Here is a 25,722-nt window from a genome sequence, read left to right on the forward strand (position 1 = left end):
TGGGCAGCTTTCCCTCTGCATCACCTGGGTGGGGTGTGCCCTCCCTGTGGATACCTTGGCTCAGGCACTAGGGTAGGCAGAATTCTAGATGGCTCCCAAGATTCCCACCCCCTGGTGTCCACACCCTGTATAACCCCTCCCCTTGAATGTGTCCAGGGCTATGGATACGATGGTTGTCACTCCTGAGATTGGGTTTCTTTATATGGCAAAGGCGAAGGGGTTTTTGCAGACGTAATTAAGGTCCCACATTGGTTGACTTTGAGTTAATGAAAAGGGAGGTTGTGCCTGGTGGGCCTGACCCAATCAGGCAAGCCTTGTAAAAGAAAGTCTAGAAATCAGGGACTCTCTTGCTGGCCTTGGAAAAGCAAGCAGCTATGTGTGAGAGGACCTGTGATGGGGCCACATGACGACTGTGGGCGGCCTCTGAGAGCTGAAAGTGGACCTTGAATGCAGCCTGTGAGACCCTGAGCAGAGGACCCAGGAAGCCACGCCCAGACTCCTGACCCACAGAGACTGAGGTGATAGACGTGTGTTGTTGTAAGCCTCTGTGTTTGTGGACCTTTGTTACACACCGGTAGATACCCACACAGGCCCTGAGCCCCTGTCCGCTCAGGGCTTGGAGGAGGTGCTGTGCTGGTCCCACTCCAGATTGTGGCAGGAGCACAATGAACTTGGGGCTCTTTCCTCTGAGCTCCGGGAGCAAACTACCCCCGCCTTGGTGCAGTCACTGAGGGTTCTGGGGCCACAAGTCATGGAATTCTTAATGTAGTTTTATTTCATGTTAATTAACTAGACCTTCTGCATGAGCCCTCTTCTACTGGGAAATCGAGGGTGGCGGGGGCTGGGGGGTAGATTCTAAACCTCAGTCCAATCTGGTGAACTCGGTCTCCTGCAGTCATGTACAGGACACGGGGGAGTGCCCGGGCTCTCAGACGCCTTCTTCCTGCTCCTGCTGCTCTCTGAGATGGATGCTGGTGACGTGGGTGGGGAGTGTGGCTCATGACCTCATGGCAGTGCGGGGAGGGGATGTATGGGACTGGCGTGAGTGACTCTTCTAGGGGTTTCGAGCTTCCCCTTTGGTGTATCCAGAAGACCCCACACTGAAGAGCCCAGTAGGGACCTAGCACAGATGTCCCCTCCAACATAAGACCCTAGTACCCCACAGGGTGTGGGAACCACGGCGATGACTGAGCGTGACTCCCAGCTGCCTGGTGGGACGGGAGCCCACACTGAAATTGAGGTGAGTTATGGGAACATAAAGAAAGCCAGCTGCTTGTACACTGACTCTGTGGACCGACATTCATGGCCAACAAATTTCTACCTTCCAGCGAACCCCCCACCCCAGCTATGCTCAGAGACTCCAAAAATCTTATCTTGAAGAGGCTATTCCATCACCACTGAGCCAGGAAATTCCACAGCTAGAGTTGCATGAAGAATTAGGGAGACCAGGAGGAAGTCCCTCTCCCTCTGTCCTGCACCCGGACCCTCCCACATCCACCAAGGCACACAGTCGGGTTGGAGGGTGACAAAGCTGGGAAAGGGCATTGGAGAAACATAGCCCCCCGCCTCCAGGTGGCATCCAGCCAGGATCTGGTCATCTGACCCTGGACCAGCCCCCCTGGCTTGCCCCTGGTACAGGTGCAGGGCCCCGCAAGAGCTGGCTTCCAGCTGCCTGTGGAAGGAATGCATTCATTTGGCCAAAATATTTCCTTCTCTTCTGGGCTGCTGGTTTCAAATGCAGCCAAGAGCCATACGAAGGAGCGAGGGAAAATGAGACCTGTGACAAGGCTGAGAAACTCGGCGGGAGTTGGGTGACAGCTACCACTGGACCGCAGTGTACTTCCGGCTGGGGCGCAGGTGCTCCTGCGCTGCCTCACAGTCCAGCCTCCTGCCTGCCCTGCCCCAGGGGACCACATGACCACCGTGGACCTTGCCCTGGGAGCCTGGTGGGAAGAAGAGGCCTGACCCTGGGGCGGGGGTGGGGTGGGGGGGCTAGGCACGCCTTGGCCAGAGGTTGCTGCCTCTTACCTGTTTTCTATTGGAGCAGAGCCTCTGCCTGTCCCCACTGTTGCAGCCACCGCCCATCTGTTGAGGGAAGCAAACTTTTCCCCAGGCCAGAGGAAGGAGAAAGGGGGACAGGTAGCAGCCCTGCAGGACCCAGTGATGATGAGCTGTCAGGCTCCCGGGAAGTGAGCAGGCCTGGGGAACACGTGAGTCATTGTTTAAACTTCCGTGCACTTTGCTGAGTGTGTGTGTGTGTCTTTGTCTGTTTGTGTCTGTGTGTCTCTGCGTGTGTCCGTATGTATTTGCATGAGTGTCCGTGTGTGCACCCTCATGTGCAGAATCAAATGGGCACAGCCAGCGGCAAGGAGCTTTTTCTACTTGGGGCCTGGGGTGCCCCAAGTTTGGGTCCCTGTGGCTTGCTGGGTTAGGTTCCTGGAAGGAGATTCCTATTTAAACAGTGGCCTTCAGGAAAATTCCAGTTAAAGGCCTTAAACATAAAACTGCTGGTAACGAAGAGGAGCCCTTTGAGGAATCCATTTCAAATGGATCAAGATGCGCAGTTCCTACAGATCGACGCGGGAACAAATAGCCACACAGCAGTCTCGGTGCTCTCTACGCCCGGGCAAGGGGGACCGCGAGGGACATCTGGACAGTAGACTCAGCAAACCAGACCCTCCTCTGGAATTTCACACCACCCCCCACCACTCCCGCAAAAAAAGACTAGTTTGGGTTTGCAATCCTTTCTTTTTTCCTTTGGTGGAAGGGAGATGAGCTTGTAAGAAATGGAAAAGCCCCAAATCAAGATGTGTGGAAGGAGTGTCTCTATTAACCTTAATCACGAATATTGCATTCCTGAGAACATCTTTGTATTTAGAAAGACTTCAAATGACCCCATCCTGATTGAAGTCTGGGGGCGGGGTCAGATGTCACACTTTCAATTTTCTCTCTGAAGAGAGGGCTCTAATCTCTGATTATCAAAAGCTTACAACATGTAATCACACAAGAACTTACACGTGAAAATGCTTACAGCAGTCTGATTTATTAGACAGAAAAAGATGAAAACCAAGTAAAAATCCAGTAACCGGGAAATGGTTCAGCAAATTAGAAGAGTTGGAGGAATGTTACATGGCTATTAAACATATATATGTTGAATGCATATATAGCATATATAGCAATGTGGAGAACTGCCTCTGGTATATGTTAGGACTTTTTTTAAAGATAGAATACATAATTTTATGTTAAAACTACAGTTTGTTTTTAAGATTCATAGGAAAAAACTAGAAGAAAGTAGGCAAAATACCATTCTTGGTTGTATTAAGGGTGTGAGATTATGAATTAAGTTTTTTCATATTGACAATTATGTGTTTACACTTATAGTGAAATAATATTTTTATTTTTATTTATTTTTTTAATTTTTTGTTTATTGCAGTAACATTGGTTTATAACATTGTAAAAATTTCAGGTGTACATCATTGTACTTCTATTTCTGCATAGATTACATCATGTTCACCACCAAAATACTAATTACAACCCATCACCACACATATGTACCGAATTATCCCTTTCACCCTCCTCCCTCCCCCCTTCCCCTCTGGTAACCACCAATCCAATCTCTGTCCCTATGTGTTTGTTTATTGTTGTTATTATCTACTACTTAATGAAGGAAATCATACGGTATTTGACCTTCTCCCTCTGACTTATTTCACTTTGCATTATACCCTCAATGTCCATCCATGTTGTAACAAATGCCTGGATTTCATCGTTTCTTATGGCTGAGTAGTATTCCATTGTGTATATATACCACATCTTCTTTATCCATTCATCCCTTGATGGGCACTTAGGTTGCTTCCAAGTCTTGGCTATTGTGAATAACGCTGCAATGAACACAGGGGTGCATGTACCTTTGCAAATTGGTGTTTTCAAGTTCTTTGGATAAATACCCAACAGTGGAATCGCTGGATCATATGGTAGTTCTATCCTTGCTTTTTTGAGGAATCTCCATACTGTTTTCCATAGTGGCTGCACCAGTTTGCACTCCCACCAGCAGTGTATGAGAATTCCCTTCTCTCCACATCCTCTCCAACACATATTGTTTCCTGTCTTGTTAATTATAGCCATTCTGACGGGCGTGAGGTGATATCTCGTTGTAGTTTTGATTTGCATTTCCCTGATAGTTAGTGATTTTGAACATCTTTTCATGTGTCTGTTGGCCATCTGTATATCTTCTTTGGAGAAATGTCTGTTCAGGTCTTTTGCCCATTTTTTAATTGGGTTGTTAGTTTTGTTGTTGTTGAGATGCATGAGTTCTTTATATATTTTGGAGATTAAGCCCTTATCAGATGTATGGTTTGCAAATATCTTCTCCCAATTGTTAGGTTGTCTTTTCGTTTTGTTGATGGTTTCCTTTGCTGTGCAGAAGCTTTTTAGTTTGATGTAGTCCCATTTGTTTATTTTTTCTATTGTTTCTCTTGCCCGGTCAGATGTGGTGTTTGAAAAGATGTTGCTAAGACCGATGTCGAAGAGCGTACTGCCTATGTTTTCTTCTAGAAGTTTCATAGTTTCAGGTCTTACATTCAAGTCTTTAATCCATTTGGAGTTAATTTTTGTGTATGGTGTAAGGTAAGGGTCTACTTTCATTTTTTTGCATGTGGCTATCCAGTTTTCCCAACACCAGTGAAATAATATTTTTAAACAAAGAGATGTATCATTGCCAAAGGAATAAGATGCTGGTATGTGGTATCCTAGTAATGGCACATTTATTCGTATTCCACCTATTTTGGTTAATTCAGACATATTTTGGGCTAAAGATTTTCTTGACTTAAGAAGAGTTTTATTAATCCATGCAAATAAATAGCAAAGAAAACTTGAAGGGATATCTTTAAATACTTGAGAATGCATTGCTGTGGTTGTGTTAGAACTCTCTCCCTATGTAAAATTACAGTACAAATCAATGGAATACTTCTTCTAAGCAGGTGCCTTCAGTACTTACAGCAAGAAACAAGGTATTAGCCTGGGGTGGCACAGAAAGCTCGGAAATTCCATTCTTAAAAGTGTTCCTTTTTCCCAGCTTTACTGAGATATAATTTGCGTATAGCATTGTGTAAGTTTAAAGCGTATTACATGTTGATTTGATACATTTATATGTTGCAAAATGATTATCACCAGAGTGTTAGCTAACACCTCCATCCCATCACGTAATTACCATTTCTTTTTTGTGGTGAGAACATTTGAGATATAATCTCAGCAACTTTCAGGTATATAATACAGTATTATTAGCTATAATCACGGTGCTGTACATTAAATCTCCAGAACTCGCTGATCTGTTATCACTGGTAGTTTGTAGCCTTTGACCAATATCTCCCCATTTTCTCCACCCTCCAGACCATGGTAAGCACCACTCTACTCTCTGTTCCTCTGAGTTCGTCAAAAAAAAAAAGTGCTTTATAAGTTGAGCTTATGTTCTTTTGGCCAATGAGTCCAGGCCGGCGGCTCCCCTGGGCAGGCTCATTGTACTGCTGTTGGTAACGTGGGAAGCACGTCATGCCGGTCTCTGCAAGCGGCTGAAATCGTGCTTGTGCCCAGTGGATCCGGCGTGAACATGAAGCCAGCCTGCTCTGGCTTAGAATTCTGCATCTTTGTTTTAGAAAAGACGCTGGTTCTCTCTGTAAGATGGGAGAACACCAGGACCCCCGAAGGCTCCTTGCTCAGCTTCAATAGAAGGCTCTGTGCAGCCTGAGCGTGCAGGGGTCCGGGAGCATGCCCACCCTGCTCCTCTGTGGAGGTGGCCGGCCCGTTAGACTTGGTCAGCCCCACCCCTGCAGCCTCATCTGGGTACCCGTGCAGGGTGGCCTTAAGGAGCATGACTTTCAGCTCTTCTTGGCCACTCAGGGCTGAGCTGCCAGATCGAAGCTGCTCTCAGTGCCTGCTGGAGGCCCCTCTTTCTTTTCGCGGTTGCTCCAGTTCACTGCTTGACACGCTGCCTGAGGTTTGACTGGCTGTGCAAACCACGTGGTGGAAATAGCATGTCCGCCCAATTATGGCTTCCTGCTAAGCTATTCCTGCGTGCGTTCATGAGGTATTGATTGAGCACCTACTGTATGCTCAATGAATACACTCCTTGCTCTGGTGAGAGGTTACAGCCCAGCAAATAAGACATTAATAAATTAATTATATAAATTATATCTCATTAGAGGTTATAGCCCAGCGAGAGAGATGTCATTAAAAAATAATTCTACGAGTTAAGGTGGAGTTAACAAGTGAGATAATTTCAATCAAGAAGGGGAAAAGGGAACTGTGGGCCCCAGGATGGCAGAGACTTTTGTTTATTTTATCAACTGCTATTTATGGGGACTGGACACATGATCAGGGGCATGGGTAGCAGCTGTGGGACCAGATAGGCGGCTGCAGCAGGAGAGAGCTTGCATCAACTTGAACAGAGAGAAGCGAGCAGATCTCACAGCTTCACCTGAAGGCAAAGTCCGAGGTTTATTTGATGGTGGAGTTGATGGGTCGTCTCTGGCAATATCCAAACTTTGAGACGACATCTTTTTGTTACTTTTCCTCGACTTTGTTCAGAATTCTGGTGATTTGGTGGTTGGCTGGCAGAGTTGACTCACCAGGCGGTAAATTGTAACCCTGGAGGGCCAGCTGACTTTCCCTGTGCTTTTCCATTTGTTCATGTTGTTTATTTTACTTTGCCTTCAAGTTCAGTTTTCTAGCAGTGGGTCAGAAATCTGTACAAGGAATTACTTTGAGCTCTTGCATGGGTGGATGGATTCTTAGAGAGGAGAATGGCCCCTCCAGGACCCTCACTGGGGTGCCAGGTCTGTGGATTTGGCAGGCCTGGGCTGCTGTCTGGAGCACATTGCTCCTAGAGCCCCCCGCAACCCGCCCTGGCTAACTCTCAGGGAGACCTGCTCCCTTCCAAGTCACTCACGTCCTGCCTCAGGCCCCAAGAAACTGTCCTCAGTTTGGGCAAATATTTTAAAACACTGATTTTTGATGGGTCATTGGCCCTTCCTGTGTGTTTCTCCAGTACCCTGTGTTTCACTTCATTCATTCATTCATTCATTCATTCATTCCTCAGGTGTTTATTGAGTACCTGCTATGTGAGAGGCACTGTTCCCAGCCCTGAAGAAAACTGATAAAATCATAGCTGCATTTGGTTCTCAGCCTCAATAGATCCTGGGATCACCTGGGAGCTTTAAAAAACACAGGTGGAAAATTTAAAACACTTTATCTTTCTACTCCTCTGAAACATCATCCCTTGACACCGTTAAGCATCATAATTAGTGGTGAAACTCGAGTCTCCCATATAAGATGGGGTTCCAGACGTGCTTTCCAAGAACGACCGGCTCTGCTGAGCTGCACCCCCTTCCCCAGTAGACGAGCCCAGGAGCCCGTCTCTGCCAGACCTCGTAAATCTCCAGCCACTTTCTGTTTAGAACAGCCTCAACGGTATTTAGGACTCAGTCCTGTTTGTTTTGAAACTTCCATCCCAAACTCGCTTCTTTTCCTCTTGTCCCCGAAGGGCGGACCCAAGCCAACTGTGGCTGCGCTGCCCGTTGGGGGCAGCAAGGGAACGTGGTCTGCTTCTTAAAGCTCTCACTTTTTTCCTTTCCTCTTCAAAATCCCTTTCCTTCCTCCATTCCCACCCGACCCTTGGGAGTCTGCCCTCTTGAGGAGGGAGAGGAGACTCTGTTCGCAGGATGAGCTGCCTCCATGGTGGATTTGGATATTTTTAGGGGAAGGTACTCTTCCTAGAAGTAGTCTAGATAATAAACGAAGACAAAATGATAACATTAGAATGTCACCATTTTGCAGCCACCTAATGACATAGTGGATCAAGTAATGGTCTTCAATGACTGCTAACATCACAAAGAGACCCTGGACATTATTTACCTCCTGAGGAAATGCACACCACATTCATGAAGCATTCTTGCCTAAAGAGAGCCTGTATCTGATCAGATTTCTGTTCTGAGCCACCAGGCCATAGAAAATACAAGGTTCACGGGAACACATTCAGTGACAATGTACGGATGCAATCAGCTAAATCCAGCCTGGAGAACTACAGGACAATCTGACTTCTTCAACAAATAGATTGCAAAGAAAAAAAGAATGTACATATATATACTGGGATTTGCAGATGAAGTAACAGGATGTGTGGGATTTGCTTCAAACTGCTCTTTGTTGGTGGGGGTGGTGGGGCGGTTTGGGGATGCGGGTGAAACAAGATTGGCCACAGCTGGTTGTTGGGGACGTGGATGATGGACGCGTGAGGTCCATCAGAAGGACCTCCATTCTCTCTATTGTGGGACGTGCCTGAGGTTTTCTATAACGAAAGAATATGCAGGGTTTGCCCAAATTTATTTTGATCACGGGGCTGCTTTTCTCCGGGACTCATCACTGCGGGTTCTGAGGCTTTAGATGCAGTGGGAAGGGCCAAAGTGTTTGGAGATCCTTGAAACATCAACTATTTTTTTAGGTAGATGTTTTTGGAACACCAACTTTAATCCGTGGACCAAAAACTGAGAGAGCACTTTATCTCCCAGCTGCTTCAGATACTTTTTGGAATAAGTAATAGATTTTTAAAAAGTGAGAATTAATGGAATGAGGACAATAAGCCAATATGATAACCAGCACACGACCATTATTTGTCAGGGTGTGCAGCGTTAATTATGCTGTGGCCTCTGCTGGGCACCATCGACACACTTTCCAAGTCTGGGTCCTCACAACATGGTTCCTCACGACAGACCTACGACACAGCTTTTGTTCACCCCGCTTTACAGATGGGGAGATGAGGTGCAGAGTGGAGTGGGGGTGTCAACCCAGGCATTTCTGACTTGGCGTTCTGTTCTGTTCAAGGCCGTCCAGTGTTCCACCAGGGAAGCGTCTGTGGGAGATCAAGATTTGGCCACCCTGAAATATATCTCTTTACCTTGATTGTTTTCTCTGACAGACATTTGACCTCCCCCACTAACTGCCTAAAGAATTTGACATAGTAACTCCTTCCTGGAACAGATCTTCTATCTGATGGCTGTAATGTAATGTAAAATAGATGTTACAACAGAAAAGGCACCAACAAGCCCATCTTATCGGAAGTTCTGTCTCTCTGGCCACATTCTCTGGATGGCCCTGCGAGGAGTGGCCAAACTTTTACATTTATAAGGGAAATCTCCATTTGTAAAGGTATCTCCCTCTCTGTATTGGGAAGAGGGGGGATGACCTCATTTCTAGAAACTTATCAATGTGGAAAGTGAGGCCTTAAATCTGCCTAATAACCTTACTCCTGTTTACTGTGCTTTAGTGGTAATCTCCTGTAACTGACTCCCCTCACCCCCAACATCCTCCTTTGTCTTTAGCTGAATATGGTATTTAAGATGAGAATTTCTTCTATCCTGTTGAGAAACGCAGTGTCCCTGGTTTCTGCCATGTATACATGTTATTAAACTTGGTATTATTTTCTCCTGCTAACCTATCTTGTTGATTATTTGGCCAGCCATAAAAACCTTAAGGGAAAGGGCAGAGGGGGATTCTCCCTCTTCCCCCACGTGTTCCAGGGGGTGAACTTGCCAAGATTATTTGGCATCAGACATTCAAACTCCTTCAAACGCTGTCTCTTTGCAGAGCATGGCACAGGCGGCTGCGGCTCCCCACCCCAGGGCTACTCCAGGCCAGCCCTGCGTGTTCAAGCTGGTCCTCCTGGGAAGTAGCTCTGTGGGCAAGTCCAGCTTGGCTCTCCGGTACGTGAAGAATGACTTCAAGAGTACTCTGCCTACAGTGGGATGTAAGTGTGGGGACAGAGTGCCCTTTGTTAGTCTCTTAGCAGAGAAGCCAGGGCGGCTGACCCTTGTGTGGGGCACATGGGGAGAGGGCCGCCTAGGAATTTCCCAGCTCTGGAGCCTTGGGCCGTGCCCAGCACGGGCAGTGAGGGGATGAGGTCCCTCTCCATCAGGCACACACGCGGAATCCAGAACAGTCAGGTTTCAGCTCAGCCAAAGGCTGCGGGGTGCTGATTCAGAGTCAGAGTCGCTGGCCCCCTGAAGGGTTGTGCCTGTGGCTGGGGGAGCCCCTAAGGCCTCCAGGCTCTGCCACTCAGCTGCCTACACACGAAGGCGTCTCACCCTGCCTGGTCACCCTCCTGCTGACACCACTTTCCTGGATTGTTTACCTAAGAGCAGCTCCCTTTCTGCCTGGACTTGGTTTACCAGCCTGGTGGGGCTTGGGGGTGGGGGAGCAGAGGAAGGAGCGGCAGGGAGGGCAGACCCTTTCATTGCACTTCTGTAAGAGGCTAACACGTTAACGGCTCTCAGAGGTCTTTGGAGCATCTACTGGGCTGTCAGCCTCCTTCACATCCTGTCTGGGGGTGAAAACCCCATTTCCACCTAAAATAGAGAAACCTAAGACGTTCTTCATGTCAATCCTCCTGGGAGGCAGCGGGTGTGGTGGAAACCCACCTCACTTAGAATCAGAGCTTCTGTTTCAAATTTGGACTCTGCCACGGATAAACCATCTGTTTCTCTGAGTCCACCCAATCATTCATTCACTCACTCATTCATTCATTTACTGTCTCATTCATTCATTCATTCATTCACTTGTTCACTCATTCATTTATTTACTCATTCATTCACTCATTCATTTACTAATTTAGCAAGTATCTGTTGGACGTGACCTCTGTCTCAGGCCTGCATTAGGTATGGAGGATTCTAGAACAAGCTAAACAGACACATCAGACATAGAAGCACAACACAAAATTCTACTTGGGATCTTTCAATTTTCTCAGGAAGAAGGTTCCTAAGAGTCCCAAGGGATACAGGGGGCTGGGAGGATCTGCCAGGGTCAGGCCCCCAGAGCTCATGGTGGGAGAGGCAGAAGGAGGGATGAGGGGCTGGCTCCAGGACGGGAACTTGGGGAGAGCTAGTGAAGACGGAGCATTCAGGTCTGCTGAGGGGCACACAGTGCAGCCCTCTCCATCAGCAGGAAAATCAACACCACTCACCCATGATATTGGACTGGGCTTAAAAAACGCACACAACAAAGTGCTGAGTCTGGCCGCAAGGGGCTTCAGTAGAGAGTAGAGACCACAGAAGGGGGCCTGGCCAAGCTGGGAGATTGAGAGCTGGGAACCTGGGTGACTGGGATTCAAGATGACAGAGAGACAGCAGGTACCTCGGCCAGGGCTGGCTCTTATGATAAGACACAGGAGGACAAGCTGTGGCTCACAGGGCCCCCCCTGTTTTTGCCTGTTTAGTGGGAACACAGCCATGCCCATCATTTATGTATCCTCAGCGGCTGCTTTCTCTCTGGCAGTAGTTGCCACAGTGGCCTATGTCCCTTGAAGACTAATATATTTACTGTAGGGCCCTTTACTAAAAAAGTTAGGGACCCCTGCTCTCATAGAGTCTGCAAGAGAGAGATGATACCCTAAGAGGTGGTGGGTGGTCACCGGATGGGCTCCCAGGAGTGGAGAGGCTGGAGAGGGTGGTGTGGGGACTGGCTTGAGAGTGTGGGGGAAGGGGGAGAATCTCCCTCTGCCCTTTCCCTTAAGGTTCTTATGGCTGGCCAAATAATTAACAAGACAGGTTAGCAGGAGAAAATAATACCAAGTTTAATAACATGTATACATGGGAGAAACCAAGGACACTGTGTTTCTCAACACAATAGCAGAAATTCTCTTCTTAAATACCATCTTCATCTAAAGACAAAGGAGGATGTTGGGGGTCGGGGGTGTCAGTTACAGGAGATTACCACTAAAGCACTGTAAACAAGGGTAAGATTATTATGCAGATTTAAGGCCTCACCTTCCACGTTGATAAGTTTCTAGAAATGAAGTCATGCCCCTTCTTCCCAAGACAGAGAGGGAGATATCTTTACAAATGGAGATTTCCCTTATAAATGTAAATGTCTGGCAACTCCAGAGAATGTCCAGAGAATGTGGCCAGAGAGACAGAATTTCTGATAAGATGGGCTTGTTGGTGCCTTTCCTATTGTAACATCTATTTTACATTATATTACAGCCATCAGATAGAAGATCTGTTCCAGGAAGGAGCCACCATGTCAAATTCTTTAGGCAGTTAGTGGGGGAGGTCAAATGTCCCTCAGAGAAAACAATCAAGGTAAAGAGATATATTTCAGGGTGGCCAAATCTTGATCTCCCACAAGAGAGAACTTAGCTCAGCTGGATCCGCATGTGCTGGGCCCATCTTGAGGGTGAGAAGGGGCCCACACCACAGAGCCATGCTGAGCCTGGGGATAGAGCTGGCATTCTGTATTCACAGGGGAGGGAGAGGGGACCTCAGACAAGTTCACTAACTTTCCCAGGCAAGAAGCCTGGGGGCTTAGCTCTCCCCAGCCCGCTGCAGCTCAAGGACAGTGGGGCTGAGGCCCAGCCACCCCTGCCCACAGAAACCCCCTGGGTTCCTTCAGCTCCTGCAAGTCAGGGGCCAAGCATCTCCTCCCCAGGCTATCCAAGTTGCCCTCCTTCTCTTCAGGGGGACTGACAGTCAGGAGAGTGGACAGACCTGGGCCCAAGTCAGGCGGGGGTCTTTGCTGGGGGAGCAGGCCTGGGTGTGCCCTCTCCACTCCTGTCCTCTGCCCTGGCAGCTTAGCTGCCCCTCCCCCTCCCGGACCCCTCCCCCAGGCCTAGGCTTGTCCTCTCTCCAAAGGGAGAACCTGTTCCACAGGCTGGCTCTGCCTCTGCCCTGGGGCTGGTGCCTCTGTCCCCACTCGCTCGGGTGACGGGTGACGGGTGATGCTGGGATGGTAGGGGCGGAGGGTGCGGAGGCAGAGAACAGCCCGAATAGATTAGACGTGGCCCCCAGCCCTCTAGCGGGCAGCAATCCTTCTTTGTTGATCAGCCGCAGCCCAGGGGGCCAGCTCTGGCTTACTGAGCACCTGCCACGTGCTGGCAGTTGTGCTGGGTGTTGGGGACCCAGAGGGGAGCAAGCCCCCCTCTGCTTTTAGGAGCTAAATCCCCTGAGGGGGGTGATGGCCTCCTCTGCTTACATCTCATGGTCTATGTCACACGACTTACATACCTTGTGACATGATTGTGACCTGTGGAGTGGATACTATTATCATTATCACATTATTATAAAAATAAATAAATAAAATGACATTACGTATTTTACTTATTACAGTATGATATTTATTAGTATTATATGTTATTTTATTAATTATTATACTATTATACTTATTATATTATTATAAAAGTGGATATTTCCACTTTTCAGATGAGGAAATGGAATATGATCATCCCTTTAATTTCTGTGGAAGTAGTCTGTGTCGTACAAAAACCTTCTGAAGGCAGACGCTTCTGTTTCTTTGTTTCATGCACGCCCTTGGCTTTATCAAGAGAACGTGCTCCGTTCCTGGAGGGGGTGAGCCGAGGAGCAAGGCCCCGGCGCGGGGGTGAGGGCGCACCTCCTCCTCGTGGGGGAGCTGGGAAACAAAGGAGGCCGTGTGCCAGCCCTTGGCCTGCAGGAAACTCAGTAAATATGAGCTAACAATGGAGAATGGATGCAGCGGGCAAGTGGCTTGTTCTCTCGTGTCGACGTTTTTATCTGTGAAATGGGAAGGAACCGCCTTCCTGTGGTGGGCCCTCCTTAAAGGCTGACTTGAGGTTGTCTTGAGTGGTGGATTACTGTGTGACGACTTAAGGTCCTCACCGTCCTTACGTGCTGCCCCCTGTCCGCAGACACCCACCCTGCACTCCTGAGAGCCGGGGTGGGACGCGGCCTCGCATGTCCACCTTGGTGTCACCTCAGGGCAGGCCAGCTTCAAGAAACTCCAGCCTTCAGGAGGCTTGGGGGTCCCTGGGCCCCCTCCAGAGGGTCTGGAGCTGTTGGTGAGTGTGTATGGTGGCCCCACAGTGGAGAGTTACATAAGCACTGGGCACAGATCTCCAGAATGGCGCACGGGCCAGGACAGCAGTCCAGCCGTTCCTGGGGCAAGACCCCGTCCATTCGGAGGAAGCCAGGGCCGGAGCCCTAAGTGTGACAGACACACTCAGGTACTTGAAGCAGAGCCAGAGCGGGGATCCCAAGCAAGCACAGCCTCCCAGGGGCTTGTCCTGCTGGGAGGAGACCAGAAAAACCCCGGAACTCTGGCCACCCCCAGCCACCATGAAGGCTTCCAGGCCTGCTGCAGGAGAGGGCCTGGCCGGGGAGATGGGCAGTTCCAAAGAGTGACCACTGTGGCCAGGGTCTTGGACCACCAACAGCTCCCGAAGACCCCACTGAGCTCTCATAGACCCCTCATCCTGGAATACCAACTAGCCACAGAGGGGGACTTTTGGTCCATTTCCCTGCACTGCACTTCCTTGGTGACATCTTTTGGAGGGACAGTGACATCTAGTGCTCTCACGCGTATGTGCTAGCAGAAGCCAAAATGAATCCCGGACCCACTGGGCCTGGTGTGGGAAGGACAAGGCACTGACAGTCAGCTTTGCCACATCCCACTTCCCTTTGAAACTAAACTTTGCTGAAGCCCTGGCACCCCCGAAAAGGAGTTATCCATTTCACGTTCCCTTCAACCAGTAATCGGCTTATAACTTTTACCAAAAAGACGAATCCTACAAAGAGGGCTTAAATGAGCAGAATCAGCAGTTTATTTAAATTAAAAGGTAAAAGAGCAAAACCACTTTTATTACGTTAACAGTGAGTAGAGACACCTTTTAACTTGGGGCGATAAAATACAAGTTGGAGAGCAGTCCCAGTTAATTCTTAAGTCATTCACTGCCTATCGGGGTTTATTCAGCTCTCCAGGCGAACGCACTCCTGCGTCCAGAAGCCCCTAGAGAGAGAGAACGGAGCTGAGCTCTCTGCATTTCAGAGGCTGGGGGGCGGGGGTTGAAAGTGCACCCTGTCGCTGGGCAGCTGTGTTGAGGTCTGCGGTGAGTGCAGAGGAGGAAAGAGACCCAGATTGTGCCGCGATGGCAGCCACCATGTAAAACAGGGTGCCAGGTGGCCCCAGGTCAGATTATAGTCTGATAAAAATGTGCCAATGTGTTATCTCCACCAGCGTGTTCTAGAAACGTGAAAGATTCCTAGTTCTTGGCCCAATACTGCCCTCACACCCACCTTGTTGCCAATAGCATTTCAGGCAAAATCTCCAAGTCCGTCTGGATTTCTTGGAAGTCTATTTTTCGATCCTTTTTTGGCTTTAGCTGTGAAGAAGTAGACCTGTGGTCCGTGGGTCCTGCACAAGGAAGATGATGGACGTGGGCTCTTTTCCGGGTTGGAGCCAAGGAGTCCACGGGGCCGGGGGTGGAAGGTTGCTTTGGAGACCAGCCCAGGGCCATCTGAGGGCCTTATGTCTCTCTCCAGGGATGACAACGTTCTGGTTCTGTAAATATCCAGTCACTCGTGCCTCATCATTGCTTGCACTGACAACCCTGCCCTTCCTGCAAACTTGTTGGGATTTTTACAATGATTTAAAGTCAACCACTGGCCATCATTTTCAAAGTGGAAAAGGAAAATATCAGAAGCTAAGATAGCTAAATGGAGGAGGCAAATCTGAGTTTTATGCCCGTAACCTGGCAGTGACGACTTCTAGGATATGACCAAAATCAAATTCAGAAATGTGATTCGACACGCTTGAGGACAGATGGAGGATGTGGCAAAAAGGGCGGTGTTCCTGGACAGTGAGTCGGGAAAGCAGAGAGGGCTGCAGGGGGAGGGGAGCCTCATGTCCCAGACTCTGCGCTTCCTCTTTTCTCCTGGGTTTGACAACCAACCTGGGAAGAGGGCACCATTGGCTCATGGTAAAGAGGAGGAAACTGAGATTTAGAAGGTTTAAGAAAGTTGACAATTCATGCAGCTGACTGACCTCTGTCCGAGGCCCCTGCACGGCCCTCACCCTCACATCGTTGTCAGTCCTGATGGAACAGCTGCTGCGTGAAGTGACTTATGTCCTGTCCCATCCTGACAGTGGCCTTGTGTGAGCTGGGAGCCATTAGTCCTACTGTTGAGATAAAGACTGCAGCTTCATGTGACCGAGTGTCAGAGTCTGTTGGGGCTGCCATAACAAAATACCAGACTGGCCGCCTTCAATAACAGAGACTTATTCTCACAGTTCTGAGGCTGGGAGTCCAAAAGCAAGATGTTGGCAAGGTAGGTTTCATTCTGAGGCCTCTTCTCTTGGTTTGTGGCTAGCCACCACCTGGTTGTGTACTCACATGGCCTCTTCTTTGTGCCTGCACAGCGTCGGGGAAGGAGGAGATAGAGAGAGAGAAAGAAATAGAAAGAAAGGGAGAGGAATTCTGTGTCTTTTCTCATAAGGGCACTAATCCCATCATGAGGGCCCCACCCTTAGGACATCATCTAACCCTAATCACCTCCCAAAGGCCCGACCTCCTAATACCACCACTTTGGGGGTTAGGGCCTCATCATATGAATTTGATGGGGGACATGAATATTCAGTCCATAACATCTAGGAAGTTTACCTGACTTCAAGTTCATGGACATGCAGGAAAATGCAGGATGTGCAGGTGGAGGACCACGGTCAGTGGCTTCTCTTTAGGAGCCACTGAACACTAGATTCTCATGACAGAGAATCACGGTCTTACCTGCTCTGTGCTAAAAATCTCAGCCCAGCCTCCTCCCTTGTTCTCTGTCTGTAGCGGGTTGAATTGTGTCCCCTGAAAGATACATCCACATCCTAACACAGTGCCTGTGAATGTGGCCTTATTTGGACAGAGGGTCTTTGCAGCTGTAATTAGTTAAGGATATTGAGATGAGATCATTCTGGATTTCGGGTGGGCCCCGAATCCAACCACTGGTGTGTCCTTATAAGAAGAGGAGAAACGCAGCGATACAGAGGAGGCCATGTGAAGACAGAGGCAGAGATGGGGGTGATATGTCTACAAGCCCGGGAACAGGAGTGGGTGCTGGCAACCACCAGAAGCCGAGAGAGAGGCATGGGAAGGATTCTCTCTCAAAACTTCCAGAAGGAGCCAACCCTAGTGGCACCTTGATTTTGGATCTCTGGCCTTCAGAACTGAGAGAGTCAATTTCTGTTGTTTTAAGCCATCCAGTTTGCGGTAATTTATTACGGCAGCCCCAGGAAACTAACACACCGGCCTTGCAGTGAAAGTTTAATTTCAAACACGTGGCTGTGTTTGCCAGCATCTCCCCAACAGGCTCCAAACTCAATGTGGGGTCTGGGAAGGCAGCAGCTTTGACTGGAGCCCCTGTTCTGCCGGCTCCTCCCTGCTCTGGACACCCGGCCTCCCTGGCCCCTTCCTGGTCCAGGTCTAGTTCTGTATATGACACACCCCACACACTATGGGGGCAGAACATCTTAGTGCTACTAAACAGTTATTTTAAAATCACATCACTTTGGAAAGCAAAGCTCAGGGGTTAAAAAGTCTCCAACCAAAGGTGGATTGCCCAGTATGTCCAATGAAAGGGATTGGGGGTAGATCTTGTGTTGTGTGTAATTATTAAGCAGGGATGTGAAGGAATAAAAGTCCTCAGGGGCGAGAGGTGAGAACACAGAAGTCCACCTGTGCCGTTGGGTGTGTGAGGAGCACAGGGAGCTCCTGGGTCGGGGCACAGCTGCTGTGGAGATGCTGGAAGATCTCGGTGGACAGGTAGGTGGGGAGGAGGGAGGATTCCAAGCAGAGGGGACAGTGGAGAAGGGAGGTCGGCAGGGAGAGGTGTGGATGAGGCCAGAGGTCAGCAGGAGGCCGGGAAGGACTTGGAGGAGGAGCTGGTGTGATCCGGAGTACCCCTTGGCAAGGTTGGTCTGACCGCCCAGTGGCAGTGGGGCAGGGATATGGAGGGTTCCAGGGGTCCCCAGGGCTCAGCTACATCACTGGAAGCCCACAGGGACGTGTCAGACCCCTGGTTATTGGAGACCCCTCCCGCATCACACCTAGTCCAGAGGTTTTTGAGTCAGAGCCCTATGAGTTTATCTTCCCACCCAGAGCCACTGTGGAATCCACCAAGGGTCTGCAGCAGGTGACTTGTAACTGCTGTGTATGGAAACCGCCACCTTCCACAGAGGTGTTTGCACAGCCTCCCCGGCTACGGGCGACGGGAAGCACGTGGCTAGCCATCTCTCTGAGCGGTTTGCGGAGCCCAGGCTCTCGCTGGCCCAACCTGAGAGCTGGATAAAGGCATCGTCCTCTGGATAAAGCTCCCTCTGGCTTCTGTTCCAGGCGCATTCTTCACAAAGGTGGTGGAATTTGGTGCTGCGTCTCTGAAGTTTGAGATCTGGGACACGGCCGGCCAGGAGAAGTACCACAGCGTCTGCCACCTCTACTTCAGGGGCGCCAACGCTGCACTTTTGGTGTATGACATCACCAGCAAGGTGAGGCTCCCCTCAGGCGTGTCCTCACCCTCCCTCGCAAGCCGTCTGCCTTCTACTCTCTCAGGCACAGGGCTGCTGTCTTCTGAAGGCGTTAGGTGACTGGCTTGTGCTGGTGCTAATGGCAAAATCCTGACAACCAGTAGAGAACACTTCAGTGCAAGTTGGTCCCCTCTTCCAGGAAGCCCTCCTTGACAACTCCTCCTCCTCCTGCATGGTTGGGTTTGTGCTCCTCTGTGGTCCTCCTGGAACATCCCACACAGAGCGCACAAACCCTGATCCTAACTGCAGCACCCTGCAGACCAGGGATCGGGGGCTCCTGCCCCGGCTCCACATGGCCCCTCTCCCCTCCCTACAGCAAAGCTGATCAAGCGACCTGCTTGATTCCTTGAGTGCTGCTGAGTTGGTGAGACGGTGTTACAGAAATGGGACACACACAGCCCCTGGCTGCACGTCCCTACACAGTGTCATCCAGGCAGATGCTAAATACAAGTGAGCAGAGCTCACTTTAGAGCAGAGCTGCTAAATACTTAGAGCAGGAGAAGGGAAGGGTGGGGTTCTGTGGGAGTTGGTGGGAAGGGCATCAAACCCAGCCTGGGGTGCAGGGAGTGGGAGGCGCTTCCTGCAGGAAGTCTCCCTTTGAGACATGGGGGAAAAGCAGGGATTAGCCCTTTTGGGGTGTGGGGGGACAGTGAGTGGCGGTGGGCAGGGGAGCAGGACAGGGAAAGAGTTCTCCGTGGTGCACTTAGGGAGGGTGGGGACAGTGCGATGGGGCCGCTGCAGGGCTAAAAGTAGACCACTTGATCAGCTTTGCTATAGGGAGGGGAGAGGGGACATGTGGGGCCGGGGCAGGAGCCCCCGATTCCTGGTCTGCAGGGTGCTGCAGTTAGGATCAGGGTTTGGGGTGATAGCCACTCCCCCAAACTCTCCTGCATGAAGTGGTCCCTGAGGGCATCCAGGAGCTTGAGGTCTGACCTGGAACGCCCCGCGTCCTCCAGCCTCCTGAGCCCTGTCAGGTGGGAAAGGAGCTGCTGGGTGGCCCAGACCACCCGAAGCCAGAAAAAGATGCAACCACCCCTCCTCGGGGGAGCAGGGCAGCCCATGGGGGGTCTGTCGTGTGGCCCGAGGGACCATATGACACTTTACACGGTGTGGCCTCGACGCCTGCTTTTTCTTTCCTGGGAGAGCTGATGAGACCACCCATGAGTTTTCTTCTTTCTTAGGACTCCTTCTGCATGGCTCAGCAGTGGCTGAAGGACCTGGAGAAGGAGTTCCAGCCTGGAGAGGTCGTGGTGATGCTGGTTGGAAACAAGACGGACCTCGGCGAGGAGCGGGAGGTGATGTTCGAGGTAGGACTGGAGGCCAGTCATTGTGTCCCCTGGGAGGAGAAGGGAGCAACCCGGAAGCACACATGCCCACTCACATGCACACCCCCACACATCTGCCCACACACGTGTGTGCACGCACACACACCACACATGCCCACCCCCACCCACCCACCCACACACGTGTGTGCATGCACACACACCACACCCCACCCCCACATGTGTGCGTGCATACGCCACACACACCCACCATACACACCCACCCATACACATGTGTGCATGCACACACACACCATACACACCCACCCACACACGTGTGTGCATGCACACCCACCCACCATACACACCCGCCCACACACACCACACACACATCCACCCATACACATACACACAGAGCCACACACCCACACACGTGTGCACGCATACCCCCCCACACTCATCCACACGCTCCCACACACGCACACACATTCGTAAACACTCCCACACACTTCCTACTTTAGTTTCCCTTTTGGCCAAAGATTTCAGGTCCTTCCTGGAAAGGTCAGGCCTAGAGGTGGTCGCTGTCCAGGGTGGGGAGAGCTGTGAGCAGCCCCCAGGCCAGCCCTCCTGAGAGCGGGCCGAGGGGCCAGCCTGGCATCACACTGGGAATGGGCCGGGGCCCCTGGCCAGGTCCCTGGGGTCATGAGGAAACCAGGACCCCTCTATCCCACTTTGAGTAATGTGGGTTTTCAGATCTTTTTCTTTGTGTTGAGTAAATTATTGAAGAAGGGGCAAATGAACAAATCCAAATTTCTTTGCTAGGAACTGAGCAAGGGATAAAAAGTGAAAAAGGTTGTAGTTCTGTAAAATGACCAATAGCCGAATAAGTGTGGCAGAGAGACGCACGTACAGTGCTGTGCGAGCAAAGAGTGGGGGCAGGGGTCTAGTGGGGTGTGAGTGTGTCTATGTGTATAGAAAGTGTGTGCGTGTAGACGGTGTTTACGTGTGTTTAGGAGGGTGTGTAGGTGTGTGTGTGTATAGTGTGTGTATCAGAGAGTGTGTATGTAGGTGTGTGTCTGTGTGTGTATAAGTGGAGTGTGTAGGTGTGTGTGTATCTAGGAGGGTGTGTAGGTGAGTGTGTGTGTGTGTAGCAGGTGTGTGCAGGGTGGATTTAAGGAAGGCTTTAGGATGGGACAAAGGTAGAGGAGAATGACAGGCAGGCAGAGGGATAGGCAGGGTGCGGGTGCAGGGCAGGGTCCCCTGAGCAGAGGGAAGGCAGGAGCCCCCAGGAGAGGGAGAAGGCTGTGTGAGAAGCTTTGGGCTCAGAAGCAAGATCCTGGCATGTGGGGTTAAGGACTGGGGGCTTTGGAGGCCCCTGGAGGGCCTGGAGGGTTTTGAGAGCTGGGGATGGAACTGATGGGTGATCTAGAAAGAGCATTGGAGGTAAGGTCCCGGTGAGCTGGGGAGGCCAGGTCCTGGGCAAGGAGACCACTGGGTGGCAGGCAGCCTAGCTCAGGGGGCGTGAGGGGCCTCGGGCAGCGGCACCCTCCGTCTCTGCTGTCACAGCACCCCTGCCGTGGGCCGAGCCCGACCTGCCTGCGGAAGGGAGACCTTGTAGTTTAGACGGTACGGAAGGCCACCCTGGGGCCTGCGCTGTAGACCCCATGGGCCCCCGGGGCCCCAGGCCAGTTCCTTGGCCTCTTTTTTATCCTGAGCTCCCACTAAGCACGGCGGGGCCTCAGTGGCCAGGGGGACAGGGTGCCACAGACAGCAGCACCCCAGCCCCGGGGAACCGCACAGGGGGCCTCGGCTCGGGAAGAGGCAAGGCTGACCTGCAGGCAGCGCATTTTTTAAATTAATATTTTGGCTTTTCTTTTTAAGATAATTTCAGAATTACAAAAAATGTTGCAAAAATAGTACAAAAAGTCCTGTATGCCCTTCTCCCAGCTTTCCCAAATGTTAGCATCTTATACAAGCACAGGACGAGGATCAAATCAGGAAATGAACATTCACTGGCCATTGAGAGAGCTCTTCAAGCCAGCTGCAATGTCCTTTTATGTCCTTTCACCCGCCCCCATCATTCTGTGAGCTCTTCCTTACTTTCTGACTCATCAAGTTGTTCCAGGCTCATCTTGTACTTTCTCTGCCTCTGCCCTGGACAAGGAGCCCTGATTCCCGTTATTGGAGAATGAATTTACAAGCCCAGATCTGAGCACTGGATATGCTGATTCCACAGAAGGAGACATGAACCCTATCCTGGGGGACCTCAAGGAGACAAACTGGCAGGGGGAGGGCTGGGGGTCTGCAATTTAGGGACTAGAGGCCCACTGGACCTGAGGACAAACCCTTAAGGTGACCCCACCTGGAATCCCCAAGCTAGTTGGGCAAAGGGAACATTTGGGTTTCATTCATGTGACTCAGATATATGCTACTCGAAGTCTCCAAGTCTTCCAGCTGTACCAGGTCACTTCTTCCTTTAGAATACAAATAATAACGTCCTCATCTCGTGTAGGATGAGAAGCCCAGGGGCTCACCCAGGGACTCACAGGTATTTGCATCTTCCAGTCCCCCCTTCTCTGATATCCTGCATTGCATAATTCTCCATCCCACTCAACTCTGTGGCTGTTCTCATCTCTCTCCCTTAGGCCAACCCAACAGGCCACTAGCTCGTTGATTCCACCAACAACTCAACAATGAAAGGCTGTGTGGACCAAGCAGATTTTTTCTAAACGGAGGAGTGCACTGGGGTGACATTGTAGCCCAGCCCAACAAACAAGACAGAAAACTAGACGCCTCTGTGTGTGAAGACCCTGGCCTCTTTCTCCACTTCACTTTCTCCCTGAGCCCCAGCCTCCCTGGAGACCCTGGGTTCTCTCTCCTCTCTGGTGGCCAGCATCCTCCCTGGCCTGCCCTTCTCTGCCTCCCTCCCCGCCCACCCCCTCTCCCTAAGGCTCCCTCCTGCAGAGCAGCTCAGCTCTCCATCTCCCAACCAAAGCTGCCACCTTGTGACCCCACCCCCTAAGATGCCCTGCTGATCTCGGCGCCTTCCAGGCCAGGTCTGCACCTCTTTGGAAGGTTGCCTTTCCCTGGAAGTGTCCAGTCCTTCTGCAGGCCTCCCTCTCCCCCTCAGCAACCAGGAGGGACCTCCACGCAGGTTTTCCCTTCACTCCTCTGAGTTATGTCACACCCTCCCTGCAGGTAGATGCAGTGTCCCCAGTTGTCATTGGTCTGTCTTCAATAGCATCTTCCCTTCCTGCTACATTTAGCACAAGGGCCACGTAAGCAGCTGCAGAAAGAGTGTGGGGAGATCCCAGGCACACATCAGGGGCTGATGTAAGAGGAAGAGCTGACTCAGGGCCCAGGTGGAGGGCGCCCCTGCAGGACAGAGAGTGCCCAGGTGGAGGGCGCCCCTGCAGGACAGAGAGTGCCCAGGTGGAGGGCGCCCCTCCAGGACTAAGAGGGCCCAGGTGGAGGGTGCCCCTCCAGGAGAGAGAGGGCCCAGGTGGAGGGCGACCCTCTAGGACAGAGAGGGCCCAAGTGGAGGGCTCTGCTCCAGAGATAGAGGGCCCAGGTGGAGGGCGCCCCTCCAGGGAGAGAGAGACCCGCTTCCTTGGAGGGAAACTGGAAGACAGAAAAGTGGAATGAGGAGTTCAGACAAATTTGGGGGGAGGGCAAAGGGAATTCATGGAGACAGCATCAGTCTGGATCCTTGAGGGGTGCTGAGGCGCTCATGGTGGAGCCATCATTGAAAATTGTAGCCAGTGGGAGGAGATAGGGGTTTGCAAACTAAGTGGCCATTGGAGCCATGGCCCCTGAGAGCTGCCCGGTGGAGCAGTAAACTTGCAGGCACAGGAAGCCGGGGAGGTCAGGTTGCTCACTGCGGGGTGGGAGGGGCAGTGGGCTGCTGGGAGCAAGGGGAGAGGGGAGTGTGGAGCCTCTGGGGGGACTGGCTGAGAAGCTCAGTGGGAGGAGTAGAGCCCGGTGGGCTGAGTGAGTGGGGAGTGGACACACCTGTGGTCAATGCTGTGGGCACAGCCATGCCTCAGGCAGGATGACCTGAGCGTCGCTCCTCCTCCTAGGAGAGTCAGGGGGGCTCAAGGGAGCAGCCTGCACTGGGAGGCCCCCAGGCCCTCATTCACCCTGAGTCCTGGGTGCCGCCTCGGCTTTCCTGTGACCGCTTCTCCCCTTGACCACAAATTGCAGCCCTGGTGTTTTCACGCTCGCCCTTGCTCTGTGATAGCTGTCACTCCATGCAGGCCTCACCCGTGTGGGAAAGCGAGGCGGCCCCGAGGAGGGGTCCAGGTGGGCTCCTCCCGGGGCCTCTCTGCCCCTCCCCTCCAGGTTTCCTTGGCTCTCACTGGTTTCTTTGCCCGAGTGTCAAAGCCCACAGGTGCCAGAGAGCCACGGCGGGAGGGCAGCCATGCCGAGGACACTGGCCTTCTCCGACTTTGCTGGGAGAGGAGGCCCCTTCGCGGTGCTCAGCTCCAAGAAGGGCCCCCTTCCAGCCAGCGTGCTCCCTCCCCGCCCGCCCCTCCCTGGTCCTGGGGTGCCAAGAAGCAGAACTCGAGGACCCAGGTTCTCCACAGGCTGCAACTGTTTCCTGCGCCTTACTGTTGGGAGGCAACTAGTCAACAATGTCGCAACAAAGCTGGAAACAAAACAAAAATCCTCAAACAAAATGGTAACACTAGGCACACGTGGCTCTTGACACTAGAAGAAACAGACAAAAAAGAAGGCAACTGAGTGTCCTTAGGAAACCCTTTTTGTGAATAATGTGGGATGTTTGTGGCTGTTTCCCTCAGGAAGGGAAGGAGTTTGCAGAGAGCAAGGGGCTGCTGTTCATGGAAACCTCGGCCAGACTGAACCACCAGGTGACCGAGGTCTTCAGCGCAGTGGGTGAGTGAGTGATGGGCCCCCCAGGAGAGCCGGGGTGGGGGCTCATCACTGGATCTGCTTCATCGGACCTTCTTTCCTGGCATCCTGGGACCCAAAAAGATGTCTCTAGGGACTAGAAGGTGAACAGGGCAGTCAAGGGCTCATGTTTCATGGCACTGGGTAAATTTCCAGTGGTGGGGCGGTCCCTGGGACTGTCTGGCCTGCAGGGTGTGTGCTGGTCCGGGGGCTTCACTCCAAACAACGGTCCTTCTGTGTTCACAGCCCGAGAGCTGCTGCAGAGAGAAGAGAGGAAGAAGGACCAGACGCAGCAGAGAGATGCTCGGCTGGCTCTGAATGAGAGGCCTGCGGGGCAGGCCAAGTGCTGTGCCCACTAGAAGCAGCCACTGCAGGAGGGCCGTGGGGAGGATGCCCCCCACGTCCGGCCCCAGCTGGTCCTCAGCGTGAGCCGCTGCCAGCTCCATGTGGACGGTGGCACTAATTTTGATTCACCATTGATGCGGACTAGTTCCTGAGTCCTTGAGGTGCGCGGAAGCTGGCGTCCCTGAGAATAACCACTTCCCGAAGCTGACAGGAGTCACTCAGGAGAGGATCTGGTGTCACATGGCTCCCAGGGGATGTCAGCCCCACCTCCCCAGACACTGACTGATTCCCGGATGCCTGGGTCAGGTGCACCTGCCCCTGCCTGGACTGCTGTCCCCTCGGCTGCCTGGCTACCAGACGCAGAGGGATGAAATGGGCCGGAGGGGACACGCAGATCAGAAAAATACTTTGATCACTGTGGTGGGTGACTGTGGTGGGTGGACAATTGCCTTACACCTGGTGTTGGGCAGCGGCTGCCCGGGGGCTGCGCCCCTTGCTCCTGGGAGTGGGGAAGGAGGGAGCAGGCCCAGATGGAGGTGGCAGTGCCAGGAAGAAGTGGAGTGACGATCGATCGTGGGGCTGGGTCCATCTTCACTGGATCACAGTGAGTTGTCCCAGGGGAGAATGGCGTCTGCCAGCGCGCAGTGGGTGGCTCCCTTCTCCTGCCTGTGAATTTGACCACGTGATTTTTGTGCCCAATGAGTGTGAGGACTCAGACTTTTAACCTGAGGTGTAAGTTGTCCCGCTTATACATTTGTCTCCAAAAATTAAACCGCTTTCTATAATCCGGTCTTTGGTGAGTTTGCAAGGTGAGGTTTGTCATGGCGCGTATTCTAGGGGGGCTCAC

General features: G+C 51.6%; 1 protein-coding gene across 2 annotated transcripts; it reads left to right on the plus strand.

Annotated features, from left to right (window-relative positions):
- The first annotated feature begins 336 nt into the window (after window positions 1–336).
- On the plus strand, window positions 337–25,722 carry RAB17 (RAB17, member RAS oncogene family). 2 transcript variants are annotated; one of them, XM_087424519.1, is made up of 6 exons: window positions 337–518; window positions 9,631–9,790; window positions 18,167–18,318; window positions 19,539–19,664; window positions 24,422–24,515; window positions 24,777–25,722. In XM_087424519.1, exons 2-6 carry the CDS (start codon window positions 9,634–9,636, stop codon window positions 24,887–24,889), a joined length of 642 nt encoding a protein of 213 aa, XP_087280645.1. In that variant the 5' UTR covers window positions 337–518; window positions 9,631–9,633; the 3' UTR covers window positions 24,890–25,722. The 2 variants fall into 2 exon arrangements, with proteins under 2 accessions (XP_087280645.1, XP_014640910.1); XM_014785424.2 differs by lacking the exon at window positions 337–518 and adding an exon at window positions 1,975–2,210.

This window comes from Ceratotherium simum, chromosome 37 (assembly GCF_057802395.1).
Source record: "Ceratotherium simum simum isolate JZ-2026a chromosome 37, ASM5780239v1, whole genome shotgun sequence".
Taxonomy (NCBI): domain Eukaryota; kingdom Metazoa; phylum Chordata; class Mammalia; order Perissodactyla; family Rhinocerotidae; genus Ceratotherium; species Ceratotherium simum.

Excerpts from the sequence above, each read along its gene's own strand:
- RAB17 (XM_087424519.1), top strand. The coding sequence starts at position 9,634 with ATGGCACAGGCGGCTGCGGCTCCCCACCCCAGGGCTACTCCAGGCCAG. Across the intron at positions 18,319-19,538 it reads TGTATGACATCACCAGCAAG|GACTCCTTCTGCATGGCTCA; the intron begins GTGAGGCTCCCC and ends CTTCTTTCTTAG. Across the intron at positions 19,665-24,421 it reads AGCGGGAGGTGATGTTCGAG|GAAGGGAAGGAGTTTGCAGA; the intron begins GTAGGACTGGAG and ends TGTTTCCCTCAG.